The following is an 18,988-nucleotide window of genomic DNA, read 5'->3' as shown; positions in this document are numbered from 1 at the left end:
GGTAATTTGACCGAAAGGCAGTAATCTGCCCACATCTGATATGTGTTTATTTTGTACAGCTCTGGCTTTCAGAGCAATATATGTGTAATACAGTCGTCACCATAGCCAGAGAGTCCTGTGCCATATAGACACTCTGTCCAGTCATGCCATGAGGATGTAGCGGCTCAGTTTACAACAGTTCATCGACTGTTAATCCAATCACTCTGTCCTGCTAATCAAATCAGTCAGCTCCAGGAGCATGTGGCGGCAGGGTTACGTTCGCTCCCAGGCTAACGTGAAGAGAGCAACATGGAGCTGCAGTGAGGATGAACTCTGGGATTTAGACGGTATCCTAGTATAATTTTTTAATGATGTTATTTGGACTTAAACCATACAATATTATGGTTATGGTATTCTGAAGGTATGTGTGTTAAGCTGTTCTTAAAATTTACCTGCTGGTGCTAACTGCAGTGAGTAATGCTCTGAACTGGCGTTAAGTCATACTATTGGAAATGATGTATTTTCTAATAAAATATGTACACTGAAGATTTTAGTGCACATTTTGCAGACCTTCAGGTGTATTTTGGCATCCTTGTCAAATTTGTTTTTGAATAACTGTCTTCCCAAAACTATTTTCTCCTTTTACTTTAAGCAAAACTCAGCACTTTAACTGTTTTCATGTGTTGTATGCTGCTATATATTGCATTTTTTAATGTCGAATGCATTTATTTTATTTACAATAAGAGGTATTTGAATACTGCTTATCATTGACTTCTGCAAGATTTTAATAAATAGAGGATATAGTCATTCATAAACATTGCTGATTGCTTATGGATAATCATTTTGGATAATCAAGTCCCATTTGTACATGGAACAGTTTCCAATTTAACCAAGGGTGACTGTTCACATGTAGCGCATACATGTGTGCAAGACTTGCATTTATTCTAGCTTCAGTCTCTGAATTGGTGAATGTCTACAGTAGTAATTTGGCTCAATCGGAGAAAATCAGTAGAGTGAAGCAGTTGGTGCTGTGACCCCCACCTCTACATATTCTGCTGTGCAGCACTTTTATTTTGAACTAGATTTAGTGGAGCCTCTAAGGATCAAATATCCATGCCACAATGTGTGTTTAAACTGTTCAGAGCTGTTATTTGCTTGGACCTGTGTGCCCCCTTAGGGGCTGAAGCATGACAGATAACACCATTGCATTGGTAACACCATTTCCAGTTTATATTTCTCCATAAAGAATCCACATCACGTATTCAAAAACTGGTCTGTGAACAAAACCATTGTGCAGTAAGCGGCAATAGTGTGGAGGGGAGAAGGATTTGCTTCTAAATTGCACTATTGCTCTTGAACCAAAACACTAATGTAAACATAGCCTTCAGCTAACTGAACAAGGCCGCCTCCTATGTTTTACGGACAACAGATAGAGTATGAAGTCAAGTAGATTCTATTCTGTTAACTTTAAATTAATTTAGCCTGACATGAATGTGAGGACAGAGAGGAACATCATGGGAATGGAAAACGGATTTATGATAAACAAGGCAGTACTCACTGAATATTTACATGCCTACTTATATGTTTATTTTGCTCATTCTGTTTTCTGTCGTCCCAGCCCCCGCCCCCAACATCTGTAGCTTTAGTTTAATCTCTTCAAATCTTCTGTTAAAGTATGGTCTTTTTATATATATAAAATATATATATGTGTATGATATAAACATATATATAGATCTACACAATGTATGCCTTATATAGAGTCTACAGATGTGCCCAAATTACAATGCTTTAGACTGAGAACATCCTCTTGAATTTCATCCTTACTTTGATTGACCTGAACTAAAGATCTTTCATCGTGGATTAAGACTGCGTGTCCTTTTTCTGACTGTAGCAGAACAAAGAGGTTACGGTACCTGTCCTGCCCATAGGTGTTTGTTGTCCTCTGCTGGAAGCTGCAGTCTTCTTAGGTATGTCAGGAAATACTGCATAAATGTGGCTGCTCTCCAAACCAGTTATTTCAGGGATGCCTACATTAGCTCAGGTATTCTTAATATCTAAACCAGGTCACTTTGACAGAATTGCATTAGGGAATAATTACACAAGAACTTGTGCTGACAGATGGGGAGGAGCTGTTGTCTCTGAGCACAGGATGGGGGGGGGCAGTTGCAGTATTACTGTTTTTACCTGGCACAGCTGTAGCCAAACAGCACTTTGGCCTGCAATCTTACCTTGTTCTTGTCTGTTTTTTTTAAAAAGTATAAATATGGTATATTTTGTTAATAAAAGCAATTACAATCAAAGTATCTGCTTCTTCAGGGAGAGGAAGCAAACATGAACTGATTCTCAGCAAATTCATGGAAAGAAGGGAAATTTACCATTTTACAGATGGGAAATCTCAGATACAATTATGGTATGTGGGATTGTAATTTGGGCACTCCACCATTGGATTATACCTCTGAGCAGTGTGTTGTTTTCATGTTAGTTTTTCTGCAGGCTGAGTTTTTGAGTGTCATTGATCAGTACCCCATGTGGGGAAAGTGATAACTTAGCATGCTAAAATAAACTGGGAGATGTTATCTTTTGCCACCCAGATAGTTTGCCTGATAACTTTCCCTCACACCTGTTTTATCTTTCCTTTTTATATAATTTTCCTTTTTGTTTTGATTCTTCCACAACACCTGAAAACTAACCATTAGCAGCAAATCCTGGCAGTACAGAACCTTTTACTTACTAAAAATAAATATTACCCTGTGGCAGAAGGCATTGGACACTGTAGAAATGGTAGTTGGCATGAACTAGTTGTCGCCAGCATTTCTGGTGTGATCGTGGCTAAAGATGTGGTCTAGCTCTTACCCTGGTGCTTAAGGGCACTCTCTGAACTAACTCAGCATAAGATCAGAAAAGCACCAGCTTAGCTCTAAGGTAACAATAGTGGGGGGAGAAGCAATACTGCCTGTGCAGATGTTACCTAGCTGTTCCAACAGGTTAAATGTATCATCAAACCGCACCATAACTGATGTGTCAAGAAGTAGGAACGTGGATTTTTTCCCCACCCAGTTGTGTTCTTTTTGCATTTTAATATTTGGATGTAAGTCATTAGTATCTTCTAACATAAGAAGATATCTTGCATTATATTTCGTGTCATGTCACCACTGTACATCAAAGTAGAAATGGATGACTTGGGCAAGCTTTCTTCTTCATTAGGAAAAGAGAAGTACAAGTTTGTGGTCTCTGGTTTTGCCATGAAATTGAATTTAAATCTGCCACTAGTTCAAGATGAATATTCCTGTTCTATACCCAAGCCTTCTGTACATTGTGGAAGCATTCCAGTTTCCTCTTCCCAAATCTGGATGAGAAACACACATGTAGCTGTTATCACCAGCAAAAGTATTGAAGCAGAATATTCCTGAGCAGTTTTTCAAGTGGTCCTAGGGGAGTTAGACTAATCAAGCTGAGGCAATCCAAAAAGTCCCTCACTAAAGCTCTGAAGCCACATGATAAATTGTGTATCACAGGTTAATTGCTATAATTTTTGTGTTGTAAATAAAATAGAAATAAGATGTCTTCAAGAAGAATTAAAGGGCTAGGAAAAAAGGCTCCTTTTAATCAAAAAGAGCAATGTCAAGGTAGGCTTTGTTGCAGACTTGGACAATACAGCTAAATATAACGGTTTTCTTTATGCATTTCTGTTTGCTCTATAAATCATCGGGTTGGGAATGGATTTTTGTGTCTCCTGTTCTAGAGTTCATCTGTTATCTCTGCAAGGTGTCTGGTTTTTTGGATGAGAGGGATGGTTTCCTACTTGAAAAGGGCATGTGCTTAATGGGTGGCCTTTCAGTATTGAAAGACGTTAGTAGAACTTTGTGCCCAGTAATCGATGATGTTTGTTACAAAGATTTCCTCCTAGAAAATAAAAATACCTTGCTAGTAGTAGAGATCTTTCTCTAAGAATCATGTTTTTAAAATCTATTTTAGAAGGTCAAGAGAGGGAGAGAGGATAAGCAAGACTATAGCAGTAACTGCTTCTTTGACAATATATCAAGTTTGATTCATGAGTTTGTTTTTATTTTTTAATTTAACATTTCTGGCTTAATACTTGACAGTCTTTTTACTAGTCTACTAAAAAAATTATGAAGGCATATTTCTCTATAATGACTTTCTGATTTGGGGTAGCATTTTTGTTAAGATGTTCCTAAATACAGTTTCATGGAAAAACAGTAGTTTCATTTTTCTAGCTGCATGTCCAGTAACTTTACTAAAAAGTGAAATAACTAGAATAAAAATAGTTTTAATGTATTTTAACATTTTAAATAATATTTGGATAATTTATACTGCATTACTTTCTAGAAACCGTGTTGAATGGTACAACTGAGTAACAAAGTAAAGGTGGAGCTAGTTTGTGTTTGGTTTTTATTTGTGTGTTGTTGTTTTGATTGTTTTGGTTTTGTTTTTTTTTTTAAGACCTATGCAAACAGAGCTGTGCAACTTCCTAGAGACAGGACAGCATAGTACAACACCTGCAGGGTATCACATGAAGTTGTAGGATGTGTAGTTACATTGCTGCTGAGATTATTATAATATAGTAATCATTTAACCTCACTGTTGAAAACCAGGCAGTACATTATGAAAACATGCCACATATAAAACTGAGTTGCACTCTTAAGAGAATCTGTTGTCAACAGTCATATGATTCAGTAATGAATCATATACCATTTATGTATACCATACATACCTCTATTTTCCTTCCATTCTTCCAAACTGTTCTGTAGTTGTTCCATTTGGTTAATGCTACTCCAGTAAATGTTACTGGTCTTCAGAGGTTCTCCTAGGTGCGTGCTATGTCAGCTTACATGCGTGGTCTTTGTTCATGAGGGGCTAGGAGTTAAATTAATAAGTGATAGTCCCATTCCCCACCCCTGCCTTTTTTTTTTTTTTTTAAATAACCAAAAGGAAGATAGAAATGGGGAAGAAAGCTGTATTGGTCCCATAACTGAAATGAAGTGGGCTGGAGGATTTACCAGAAGGATCAGCCTGGGTAGGAAAAATGAAATAAAAAGGGGAAATCCTAAGACTAGCCTTCCACAAACATTTCTTCTTTTTCTGTAAAAGATTTCCCTTTCTGCAGGACTAGCATGACTGGCGTGAGTTTTGGTACGAGGCGTGAGCCTCTGTCCCTGCAGCTGCTGCTGTCTGCCCTGTCTGCTTTACCCCAGTGCCTGAATTCCTCTAGCCTGTGGGTTCTACGTGCAGTTGTAGCATATGCATGCTTAATACTTGTGACATAAATATCATCTCTATTTGCAGATAAGCAAAGCATGGTAATTTGTTAAAGTATGTGTATCAAAGACTGGCCAAAACAAGTTCTCTGTTTTCACAAGAACAACAGCCTCTAAAAAAAAAAATCTTCTGTATTTGCCCCAATTTCTGAGCTGTACGATATTGTCCCTGGTAGCTAAAGGATAGCTCGCTGTAAGTAAGAGATTCTCTCATATGCCTTATTCTAAGCAAGCAAATTAGTCAAACAATATCAAACTGATAAGTTTTGTAAGGTAAACACACTGTGTTTGTACAGCATATTTAAACATGGTCTCTATATTCAAAGAGGGAAATCCTATCCACGTTGAAGTTGGTGTCAAAACTTTGCTGGGGCCAGTGTTGATTGTCAACTGTAATGTGTTATATTCAGGTTCTTGTGCATGCAAAATACTTACTGAAGAACAGTTTTGGTATTTTAGAACATCTTTTATGAGATGGAAGTAACAATCTGAAGTTTAAAGAGAAGAATTTCCAGTCAGCAGTGAAAGACTGTAAGCTAAAGAGCTACAATACAGAATTATACATCTACAAGAGTATTTTTAAATCTATCTACACTTAACAAATTTTTTGCATGCAAGTTGCTTGCATGAGTTATGTATCTGCCCATGTCTAATGTTTAATTTTCCTTTTTAACAGGTAGAGAGAATTGTTGACAAGAGGAAAAACAAGAAGGGAAAAACAGAGTATTTGGTGCGATGGAAAGGATACGACAGTGAAGATGATACTTGGGAGCCAGAACAGCACCTTGTTAATTGTGAGGAATATATACATGAATTTAACAGACGCCACAATGAAAAGCAGAAAGAAAGCACATTAACCAGGACAAACAGGACCTCTCCAAATAACGCCAGAAAACAAATTTCTAGATCTACCAATAGTTCTTTTTCAAAGACATCTACTAAATCTTTAGTTATGGGTAAAGACCATGAGTCAAAAAATAATCAACTCTTTTCTGCCACCCAGAAGTTCCGGAAAAACAATTCACCATCCCTTTCTGGAAGGAAAAATATGGACCTTGCAAAATCAGGTATTAAAATCCTAGTGCCCAAAAGCCCAATTAAGAGCCGGACAACAGTTGATGGCTTCCAGAATGAAAGCCCGGATAAAATGGACCATATAGAGCAGGATCAAGAAGACTCTGTAGCACCAGAAGTAGCAGCAGAAAAACCAGTGGGAGCTTTATTAGGACCTGGTGCAGAGCGTGCTAGGATGGGGAGCCGACCAAGGATACATCCATTAGTGCCACAATTGCCAGTGCCAGTAACAGCCACAATTGCATCAGCATTAACAATAAATGGAAAAGGTATGTGTACGAGTCGGTCATTTTTTGTGTAGATTTTTCATTTGACTGATCTTTTTTACCGTTCAGATGCAAACAAGCTATCCACTCTGTTTAAGCCATGTTAAATCAAGTCTGGAGAACTTCACGACTTTATTTTACATAACTGTATGACTACAAAGCCATTTCGAATTTTGCCAGCTTTTGCTTTCCTCGCAGCGATTCATTGGTATTTGTGTTTTCAGAATCACCATAAGATACATCTGTGTTTGCCTTGACATTGTGTGGTACACATATTCAGTGTACCATTTCCAGAGATTACATCATTGCTTTAAGTTTATTTAAATAGGTCAAATTTGGTATGAATATTAGAGACATAAATTATGGGAATAGATGAATGATGTGAGCAGGGATTCTTCATAACAGTTTACGTATCTATTTTGTTATAAATATTGAATGGAAAAAAAAACCTGTGAGAATGACTTTGCTTAAAAGAAACAAAGTTGAAAAGTTTTGTTTCAGTGAAAATTTGAGCCAGTTGTGGAGATACATATGCCTTCTGCCTGGATTGAATTCTGTCTTCATTATATTTTATCAATATTTTGTTGTTTATACCTCATTTGATATTGGGAGCTTATTTAGGTTTGATGCCTGCCTTGCTAACATCTCAGTAGATGACAGTTTATTCAACTTGTACTGTAAAATTTGTGATACCCAAGAAACCCAAACTGCTTTTGTGGGAGGAAGCTGTTTGTTCCCCCCACCCAGCTGAGACCCTTGTTTAAGACTTCCTGGTCCTCCTTCTTGTGCCCCAAACCTTTGTTCTTCCCTGACAGACCCAGGCTGTTGTGTAGGCACAGGTGTTCTCAGAAGCATGCTTTTGAGGCTAAATTTTCAAGTGTAATGCTGCATCCTCAAATAAAATGCAGTGGGTAAAATCTGCAGGTATGCTATTAATGATGGCTTGCTGGAAAAATTGCTTGAAAACCAAGGATTGGACCTGCCAAAAAACACACTTAGAGACAAACTATAGAGGCAAAAAAATGTGTTGGAAGACTTTGGGAGAGTTTGCGTTGGGTGCCCCACTGTTGCTTGCATTCAGATTTTCTGAAAAAAACAGCTGCAGTGGGAGAGGTTGAAAAGCAGTGGACAAGGGAGGAGGATGCTCCTGGAGCTGTGGTGTCAGGTCATGGACCAACCCATTTTGCTGCAGATGAACTAGGTAACCATGGTAATGCACACACAGATGCCAGGAATATCTCTTCCTTTGCATGGGCTAAAGAAGGAATGTAAATCTCAGAGGATGTAAACAAAGCTGGAGGGGAAAATGCAAGAGATGCCAGTATGTGAGTTTTCTGAGTATGTGAGGTAGAGGAGTGTGTTTGCGCGTGTCATGGTTTTGTGATAATTAATATGTGTTTTGGAGTATGGTGGTGTTCCTAGTGAAGTGATTGAAGTGCTGCCTTCAACGTCATGTTTTTTTGCCTCATGGCATTCAGAAAAAAAACTTGGACACAAAGGACCTTCTTGGATCTATCAGCAACCACAAATGATTAAATCATTCCCACCAACATTTCACTCTGGTATTAGTGGTACAGCAAGGGCCTAGTTACAGGGCATCGAGTGGAAGTAGAAAGACCTGCGCAGGAATGGTAGTGACACATAAAGCATTAGCTGAGGTGCATTTATCTGTTTCACTGAGATGTTACAATTTCCTCAGCTGCCACCACCTCCTTCAGCTCTTCTTAGGCATTTGTCTGGGCAACTAACGCTGAAAGCTATCAACTGACCCTAGGGATGATGGGAATACGAGATTTTTCTCACACTTAGGTTTTCATGAGCTCTTAAGGTGTAGATCAAAAAAAGGAGGGCCAAGGAGATAGTTACAATACATGGTTGCCCAAAAATACACAGTATGTTTCCACCTTCTGTCTGCTGCTGGAGGGATATTAGTACACGTAAGTTAACTGAGGATTTCCCTCTCTGTCCTGATACACCGCTGCCAATCCTCAAGCTGAGCTGTGCAGTCTGCTGGGAAATGCATGCTAAATATCCAAATTTATTATCGCTTTGCAGGCAGTTATGCTCATCTGCAACACTTTTGGGGGTAACATCCCAATCATGCAGTAATTCTCTGATTATAAAACATGGAAACAAAGTTGCAAAAGAAAAATACTTTGCATTTATAACTGACATCAGTCTCTTTTCCTAGCTTTTTAGGATTTCTTGGACAGATATCTTTCTCATGGAAGCCCAGGCTCCAACTCAGCCATTCTGCATGCCCAGAGTGGACATTTATTTAGAGAGAAGCCAAGAGAGGCAGCCCTGTTTCCTAGAGCTAGCCTGGCCTTCGAGATTCCTGAGCTGACATACTCTGTCTCTTCATTAAAGCTGTGCTCTTCTCCTTGCTGTTTTTTATTTTTAACTTCACAGTGCTATTCTTTAAAAATGTGGTGAATCGATGCTTCTCTCCCTCCCCTGCATGGGGCTGTTGTGGTTCAGGATCCCGTTTCACTCCTTACTCAGGACATTCCTTCTGTCTTAAATAGACACCTCATCACATTTTCAACACCACCTTGGGAATCGTACATCATGAGAGGTATTCATTGCACAGAAACGCCATCAAATTCGTAACCTCATCTTCATACGCACCAGATCTGACATATTAATAATACAAATGATAGATCTGGCATTTGGAGCACTCTTTCCAAACTTCCCACCTCCTCCACATACACCTTCTGTTAATTTTAAGAGTTCCTACTTCCACATGGAGGGTGCTGTCAGGAAGACAAAAGCATGTTTTGAAAAATAACTTTTTACTTAAGATGGTTTAGGATTTTTTAATCAAAACATTTTTGTTGGAAAACCCAGTTAGTCAAAACAGAAATCACTAATTGGAAAGTATAATTTTGAAAGATTCTAGAAAAATACATATTACACTTAAAAAAATTTTAGACAACTTTTTTAATAAAAGCTGATTTTGATTTTTTTTAAGTAACATGGGAAAAATAATTTAAAATTTTAATACGAAAAGAGAGTTCCTAATTTTGAGATTATTGCTATGACTGCTTTTGAATTGTGTGACCTGTGTTGGTTTTTAGTCCTAGTTCAGGATGGTAAAACTCTTCAGCATTTACTCTGTTCTTTGTTTGTTTTCCCCAGCCTTTATATTTTTTTTTTAAATTTCATTTATAATAAAAGTACACACCAGGAAAAAAAACTTGTACACATAGGAAAATTCCATGACTGCAATTACTAGGAAATATTAGTATTATTGTAGCACCTAGTCCTGCTTTTGATGAGACAAACTGCCGTGATGCAGTTCTTGTTCCAGAGTTCCTACAGTCTCAGAAAAGGCAACCAGCAAATATTTATACAAATATGCAGGGGTACCAGGGGTATAAAATAACAGTAATGTTTGCTTTGGGATTTGGTGGTTTCAGCATACTAAAATCTAGCTGCTATCCAAAGTATATTTTTTAATATAGAAAACCATTTTATTGAATGTTCATATTTTAAAGTCTTGGCCTTGAAAACAGAGTTGATGGAGTAATATACTACATACAAGTCTAAGAAGGGTGATATATGGAAGAAGTGGGAATGGGTCACTGAATGAACATTGCTGTGGTTCTGGTTTTTTGAAATATGTGGTGATCATCAGCTGTTACTAAAAGTTAATGGAAGCAATCTTGAAATGGATGAATGAAACAGAGAAACACCACCACATAACTGAAATGTTGTGGAAAAGATGTTAAGCTCCTACAAGCAATGCATATTACTCAAAACTAGGCAAGACAAGAAGTGGCCTCATGTCTAACAATAGGTTCTGACACCTTTAAAGTTTTTGAAAGTTTCCTTCATTGAAGTTGAATTAAAAAATAGCTTTGAAATTTTATTGCAAATGTTTTAGGCATAGTACACATAATATCCAGAGAAGTTCTATCTAATAGAGTACACAACAAGTGAAACTGTAAAGGGAATCTAATCTGTTGGTCACACAATGCTAGCGAGTTTTCTTGCAATTTTAGAAAGGACTAAAAGACTGAATTGATGTTCACCTTCTGTAAAACTTGACCATAAACCAGGTGAATACCACTGCTTGACAAATTCTAGTTGGGTTTTGTCTCCTGGGTCACCCTATAGTTGCTACAGTTTTTAGTCAGCTAACAGTGTCCGACATGTGGATGTAATAGAGAATAAATGCCACAAGAAGGGAGATTTGGGGCAGAAAGGCATGCAAAGCTCCAAGTATAAAATGAGCGAGAAAAGAACATCTAGCTGCATACATTGCTATAATTAGTATAAGGCAGGCTGGTGGCTGGCATACGGGAAGAGAAGAAATACAAGAAATGCAGTGAATTACATCACTTGTTAGAAGACAAGCATCACCAATGTGCACAGTGGCATTAGCATCTCCCTCCTTGCACATGTTAGTTCAGATTAATAACTTCCAGGAGCAGCAGGCTGTCTGACAATGCAAAGATGATTGCAGTATATCACCCTACAAGGAACAAGGGTGTCTGCTGATTTTTTCAGTTGGATAATGGTGCTGTTTTTATCTCAGAACAATGGTATTAGTACCAAAGGAAAAGCCAGGCATCAGGAAAAAAATGACTGAACTTAAGTTCTCTTTGTTACCTGTTCTCTCCCTTACTCAAAGCAGTTTATGGGATTAAAAGCCACAGATTTGGAAAACCAAAAATCCACCCTAACACCCAAGGAAAATAGTGTCTGTTGTTTGGTTAAGTGTCTGATAGCTCTAGTCTCAATAGGAACTAAGCAAGTGTAGAAGTGCTCATGGAAGCAACTGGAACCAGGAAGAAATGTACATTCTCAATACAATACCAAGCCAAGCTGAAAGGATTTTAGCTGCTCTGTGTTCCTTAAGGTGAGGGGAGCCCACCCAGTTCCCTCCCAAATTCTCCCAGTTACTTTCTTCCCTCTCCCTGTATGTACCTGGGTGTCGGTCTTTACATGAGGAACAGTCCACTGTCACCAGCACAACTCATTAGGCCACCCTCAAGAGTCCCATGGGAAGCATAGCAGTTGACAAAGGTGTGTTGGGTGTGAACCACATTAATTGTCCAGGTGGACCACAAGCTATGCATATAACCCTCTCAAAAAGCAAAATTAAGAGTTGCAGAAGTTCATTGCTGTGAGAATTAGAGTGGGCAGTACAAGGAAAGGAAAGTTGGGGTGATGTGTTACAGTTTTTCAGATTTCTTTTTAGCATCCTGGAAGGACAGAAGCAGCTTTGAGCCCTCCTTTTGTTTGTTTTTGCTTTGGTTAAGTAGTAAAATGTGATTCCAAAAAAAGCCCTAAGACAGGAACTTCCTTTTTCAGTGTGTTTGTACATAGCATTTGGATGGTGGCTTGATCTCTGTTGAGTGATCTGGAAAGCAACCAAGTATTTTATTAGTGCAAACAAAAGCCTATGAAATGGGTTGAAGTGCTTTGTAAAGGCTGCCTAACTTCTGAAATTACTGGTTAAACTTCTTTGTCAAATGCAGCAGTGTGTAATTTTGTATCTTCTATTGTGTATGCATTTAGCAAATCACTAAGAGTAAAGAGTAAGCCAGTTTTCATTTAATCATCCTTAAAGACACCTTTGGTTTGTTTTTTTTTTTCTTCAGAAGTTGCATTTCATTTAGATCTTATTCCTTAAGAGTTCACATTATTACTTCCTTATGCACTGTATTGCAACATTTTAACCTATCATCAAATTTTCCATTTGTATTACTAAGTCATTTTCAAGTTCTTCAACTACTTTACCCTTAACTAAAATAATATTCTGAATTGTTGCCAATTTCTTGTTTATCTATATTTTCTGGCGTAATATAAATGCAAAAGTGTTAGGTAATATGGGAGACTGGATGGTCTGTATTATGTGGAAAATTGATCTGTTATCCCATACTGTTCTGGTTTTTTGTCTCCTCTCCACCCCATTGCTTGTGCTGTTTCTGGTACAAATAATTGTTACTTTATGTGGTGCTCCAGGATTGAGAACTGCTTGTGAAAATCTCTCATCTTCAGGGCCATATTGGTTTATGTCAATAGATTACCATAATAATAAATCAGGATTTAAGTGCAGGGTTTGCTTGAGTTTTAAGGCTGTTTTCCTGAAAACATAAGGTATAAGTGACAGGTTTCTTCCTTTTTCTGCCTTCTGCCATCCTCCACTACTTAGAACAGAGATGCATGAGTTGGATGCTACATTGGTGTGGACTTTTGATACAGCTAAGCTGGTGTAAAAGGTAGCTACTTTGAAAAGAGTGGTCCCATTCCTTCTCCCCACTTTGCAACCCCAGGTTATAATATGGCCTAACCGACTCCTCCTTTAAGGACAGACTTATTTTTATCAGCCTTCTGGAAGTGACAGTGAGGGAGAGAATGTGTCCCTGGGGAGGGAGACAGAGACATGCTTTTTCCTTGTTTTAATTCTGTCCCTGAAAAACCTTTAATGGAAATGGTGGATAAAATGTATTTTAAAAAAAGGGGCGGGGGGGTAAGTTCTCAAGAAATACTCAGTTTGGACATAAAATCCTCAACCTAAGTTGATAGAAAAACTCCTGTTATTTTCACTGAAATTGGTATTACACCTGCAGGCCCACTGGTAAACACAAAGCTCTTAGGTGTGCAGTTCTTCTGTTGTTGCATCAGTTTACAGGGACTGAGAATCTGGAGTGTAAATCTCTGTTGACTACTCAGATGGGGTCAATAATGATCAGCCATTATGTTGCCCTACAGTTCTTGTACCAACATGAGACGGAAGTAATTTCTGATGACAAGTTCGTCATAGCTGCTGTGTCAAAACTTGGGAAAGATGAAGCACAATGAAGCAAAGGCTCTGTTTACAAGGCTCACTTTCAACCTACTTCTACACGGAGAAAATGTAGGGAAGATCAGACTGAATGATAGAACAAAAGTGTTGAGATAGATTTTTTTTTTTTTTCTTCCACTATTGTCAAAATTGTAGAACTTTAGAACAGCTTTTGATAATACTGCAGAAATGTGAAGCGCAATCAGAAATACTCATGTGGTGCCTTTTGCAGTTGTGCCTGGCAGAGTAACCAGCAACTTTTTTTGTCTCTTGCTGTTTCAATTTTTTAAGAAGTTACATCTCCCATCTCTGTTAAGGCTGTGAAGTGGATGGAATGCATGTTTGCTAAGGTAACTGTCATTATGAATCTGTGTTCTCTTGAAAAGAAGATTCATCTTAATAGGTTGATACAAAAATCTGTAAAAAACAGACCAAAACAATCTTAACACAGTTCAGGAAGAGCTGCCTAGATCACATTATCTACCTAAAATAAAAAGTCAACAAAACATCCTCACAGGGAGACTGTTACAAGTGGGATAAAATATCACAGAATTAGTAAACAAACAATTTCAGTTTTTCCATCAATGTTTGTGGAAGAGAGAAAATTGTTAGATTCAAGGAGACGCAAAACTGAGGGGGGAGTTGTTGGGGTTTTTTTTAAAGCTAACTGCTTGGATAACAGCTGGAAACAGCTTTGCATTTTACAGGTGATTGCAAAAATATCTTTTTTTATAATGAGAACTAATGAAATAGCCAGATCCTACACTGCCCTGGGATAGACGTACTTCCTATCCAGCCAGAGAAATTGCAGTACTCAAACTGGCATACTCGTGATCCAAAACTGCTGCTGTGAGTTATTGGTAATAATACAGCAAAGTTTTATTCTTTTATTTAAAAGAAAATTAATACAGAAGCCGTACATTTGTGACACTGTATGATTTTTTTCAAATCAAACAAAAATACCTAAATTATCTGCTGTACATACCATTTATATTGTAAACATATTTAAGAACACACACTAAAATGCATTAGGCCACAAATTATCAGTTAATTCTGCTCTAGTAACTGTTTTCTTAATTTTGCAATCTTAGAATGTGTAAAAAAGCTTTGGGTTTTTATTTAGTAAGTATTTTTAATTTAAAATGCTTTAAAGTTTATTATATTTTAGATGTCTTTAAGAAACAAAGGCAAATCATAAACACTAGTGCTTTGAACTAGAATATTCTGTATTTGAATGCATCTGAAAACTGGGAAGTTCTAAGATTTAATCATAGAATACTTTGGGTTGGCAGGGACCTTAAACATCATGTAGTCCCACCCCCCCTGCCGTGGGCAGGGACACGTTTTACTAGACCAGGTTGCTCCAAGCCCCATCCAACCTGGCCTTGAACACTTCCAGGGATGGGGCATCCACAACCTCTCTGGGCAGCCTGTGCCAGTGTCTCACCGCCCTCACAGTAAAGAATTTCTTCCTTATATCTAATCTAAATCTACTCTCTTTCAGTTTAAAGCCATTACCCCTTGTCCTGTCACTACATGCCCTTGTAAAAAGTCCCCCTCCAGCTCTCCTGTAGGCACCCTTTAGGTACTGGAAGGCTGCCATAAGGTCTCCCTGGAGCCTTCTCTTCTCCAGGTGAACAACTCCAACTCTCTCAGCCTGTCTTCATAGGAGAGGTGGAAGAAGAGGTGGAAAGAGAGCATCTTACTATTGTATTACGAGTTCTTTGAACATCTCAGTGAAACATAGATAAAGAAGTACAGATTGTCATTTATTTTCTTTGAAAATATTCCTTGAAAGAGGCAACTAAAGAAAGGAAGTAGTTGTGCTTCAAAAGGCTGCTAAGAAACTGGCTGGGAAGATGGAAAACAGAGTAGGCTTAATGGTTCATTGTAGTTGTGTCAGAAGGTTAATAGGGGGATGTTGTGAGATTCTGTAACAAGATCTGTGCTTATGTATATTTATTAGTAATGTTTTAAAAAAAATTGCAGCAAGCAGCAAAGGTACAAAACTTAGAAAAACACTTAGTTATTTATTCCTTAAGTTATTAAAAAAATAGAAACTTCAGAGGGACATGTCTAAAGTGGGAGACTAAGCGAAGTGATGAACAGCAGGAAGATAACTTGAACTGACCATTTTCCTTGCTGGCTCCTAAACAGAGTTTTTAACCTGGGATGTAGATAGGAATACGTAAACACTGTTAAGAGCAACTCCAAGAAGACTTGGCCTAATATCAGAGTAAAGAAACTCTCAAGATTTCTTTGTTTGTCACATACATTTGTCTTTACTCTTCAATCAAGCTTGGCGTATAATGAATCCGTAGATAATATGTGTTGGCTGGCATAGTGTCTTCCATGCATTAGCACTGCTGTCCCTCAGATTTCAACTTGGATTGCTATATCATTTTTAAGATTGGCTAGAATGAGAGGGAGTGGAGAAACTGGCTGACTGCATTCTCAGAGTAGTTCCATGTGAGAGGTGTCCAAGTGGACTTCCAATGTATACACAGTTGGAGAACTTAGGCCAAGCCATTGATGAAAGCTGGTACAACAGGAACAAAGAGGTTATAAAATAATAATAATAATTTAAAAAATCATGTATCTGAAGGGAATACTGAAAAGATTTTAGAGAAGAAACAAACTATAGACACAATGAAATAATTACTGATGTAGTTGGAAATTTCTATTCTGGAATTGCATGAGTAAGACAAGGGGACATCTAAAGAAACCTTTCTTTAGATCCATATATGACATCCTTTAAAAAAATGCTTAGAGAAGTATATAAGACATTTTGGGGGAAAAAAACCCAAACCCCACAACATTTAGATGCTTTATATAAATAATACTGATTTTCATTCATCCTTTTTTGTTTTGGGTTAGTCAGGTCAAAAACCCCTCCAGTGTAAACAGATTTGTTATGTTGTATTCTCCTCTCATCCCTTGGTTTTCTGGACAGATTTCAAATTCAGTGGGCACTTTTGAGAAATACAGGAATGAGTTGAAACCAACTGCAAATGCAAAGCTAATTCTTATTTTACCAGGCATAACATTTTCTTGAGTTCAAAATTTCAAATTTCAAAATAATTTTTGGCATACAGAAAGAATATCCTGCTAGGGCTTCTGTTGAAGTTGATGATTGTGTGAAGATATATTTATGGCAGTGCAGGGCAACACCCTTTCACCGAGGAATTCAAAGAGGGTTTTTTCTTATATTAGCACAAGCAGGAAAACTTAATATGGTAATAATGGGTATTTCAAACAATTTACTGTGTGTTTTGTGATTTTCTGTTTTAATTTCTGAATACAAAGGATGACAGATTATTCCGCATTCTTTAGTTTAGAGAATCATCTATTTTTACTTTCTGTGCATGTGCAGGCAATTAGCTTGAAAACCTGTTTTAAATATTTAAAAGTTTATAGAAACTGCAAGTTACATCTTTGATTACTATTATTGAAAGCTAGTGAGACATTTTGTTTTCTTGTTTCTTTGCTTTGCATGTTGACAGTGCTTTTTGTTCTATTAGCTTTATTGGGTCCTGTATAGTCAGTTAGGTTGGGGGGTGTTTTTAGAAATTACCTTTCTGAGCACAAACAATGGAGTAGCAAAAAAACCTTTTTAAATATGTGAGAGGGAGAAAGAAGAAATTTAGACCTATTCCTTATCTCTTGTCCTTGTAGGAAGTGGAAAGTTTTCCATTAAAAAAAAGTAAAAATAAATAAAAAATCCTACCATTAATTTAAAAAAAAAGTGTATTTTGTAATAACTATACAGTGAGAGAATGAGTTTTCTCAAATGATCATGTAGTATAAGATAGTGATGATAGTAAATGGGGTAGCTGCCCAAACCATGGGTCAGGATCCAGGACCTATTCTTGAAGAAATACTCTGAAGTGAGGGTTTTCTGAACTTGATTTAGTTCTACTTGACGTTTCTGCTCTTAAGAATCAGAGGCAATGTTTATTTCAAAGGTTTTCTTTCTCTTTCTGGTGCTGTAAATTGAAAGGAAACAATAACAAGCATATTATGTTTAATCAGCTTTGAAAGCAATGGGTAAAATTATTCAAGCATGAGTGCCTTTAACACATACGACAAATCAATGGTATGCTTTTTTTTTTTTTTCATTCAATTGACAGTTTAGATACCTATTGTGTTTATTGACCTCATGGGGAAGTGCTGATGCTCTGCATTTTTGGAAATCAGATTTCTTTTGATTTGCATTTCCAAATACAGATGTAGCTAGCTAACATTTAAAGCTTGAGCTCTAAGTCTTCTGGTAAAGTAATACAAGCCAAAACAATCAGTAACCCTCACTGATCTTTATTTTTTGGCTTGCTGTGAAATTTTGTGGAAAAAAATGGACTTGTTACAATGGTATGTTAGGATATTTTGCTCTTAAGACCTTTTTTATTATTAAGTTTTACTCCATGCTCCATTAGACTTTTTATGCATGTCAATAATACACAATTTTTTAACAAAATAATAAAAGACAGAATTGCAATTGTGTGAGCTTTCTTTTTGAAAGGACAGTGGATTCTTATAATAGAGTTGCATTTATTCCCAGCTTTTTAAAAAATATTTTGTTTTCTATTTTCAAATTCCTGGTATGAAGTCTGATACCAAATTAATTTATATCATATTTGGTTTAGATTGTGGCAGGTGAAATTTAGGCCCCAGTGAAAGTAATACATCTCTCTAGAGTATTTTCAGTTAAAGTGTAATATGAAGAAATTATTACTGCACTATTGTGTATTATAAATTACAAACCTAGTAGGAGAATTTAACACAAATAGCCCATATACTTACATATGTTCAGGTTAAAAAGGGTGGGGGTAATACTAAATAAAATTTATTTCAGGATAAAGCTGTATAAAAGTCACTCACTGGGTCTGTAGTTGACCTGGCATTAACATCTCTATACTTTTGCTGTAATTTTGTCTAATATTCTAATATTTACCCAACATAAGAATTAGCTATGCTATGATCTTCGAACAACTCAGTTAAACTCAATGATCACATTTTCAAAGGTTTCAGTCTTTTATGTGTTGACTTTTAAAATATTTTTAAATATACTTAAATATTAGCCTATCTTCCTACTGTAAGTACTTCATATACTCTTTGGATAGGCCTCATACTCTTTGAAGACTCCAAAAAGAAAAATCCATTACACAGAGGCAATTTTTGATGGGCTCTACTTACAATTTGACTATGTATGTCTATCTCTTAAGCACTCCCCCCTCCCCAAGTTGTATGTGCTCATTGGTTTCTCTGTCCCCTGGCTGAGCCCCGCTATGATGCGAGCACCCTCACCTAAGGTGCTGTACCTGCTCTCCCCCTGCCCAGGGAGGAGGGATCTGCACAGGAGGGAGTCTGGCAGCACCGCGTCAGGCTTAGGGAAGGCCCTTGGGGAGGCTGTTGGAGCCTTTGGGTGAAAACTTGAGATACTCCAGCGTCCCTGGCAATCCTCAGCAGTTAAGGAGGATTTCTGTTGGTTGCAGAGTGGTATTTATGCGATTGTTGTGTGTTTTTACAGGCCTTGTTTTTAGGTCAGTAAGTTCCTTGGTACCTGTCGAGTTTTCACAGATACTCTTGTAATTCTG

At 37.4% G+C, this 18,988-nt stretch overlaps 1 protein-coding gene across 1 annotated transcript in view; it reads left to right on the top strand.

Annotated features, from left to right (window-relative positions):
• Positions 1–5,935: 5,935 nt before the first annotated feature.
• CDYL (chromodomain protein, Y-like) overlaps positions 5,936–18,988 on the top strand; it is a 56,204-nt gene continuing 43,151 nt past the window's right edge. The window contains exon 1 of the mRNA XM_010573269.1: positions 5,936–6,598. Coding sequence (XP_010571571.1) covers positions 6,208–6,598 — 391 coding nt within the window. The 5' untranslated portion in view covers positions 5,936–6,207. The remainder of the gene's footprint in view (positions 6,599–18,988) is intronic.

Source organism: Haliaeetus leucocephalus, unplaced genomic scaffold (assembly GCF_000737465.1).
Source record: "Haliaeetus leucocephalus isolate CR32 unplaced genomic scaffold, Haliaeetus_leucocephalus-4.0 Scaffold373, whole genome shotgun sequence".
Lineage (NCBI taxonomy): Eukaryota > Metazoa > Chordata > Aves > Accipitriformes > Accipitridae > Haliaeetus > Haliaeetus leucocephalus.
This window is presented reverse-complemented; position numbering and strand designations above follow the sequence as displayed.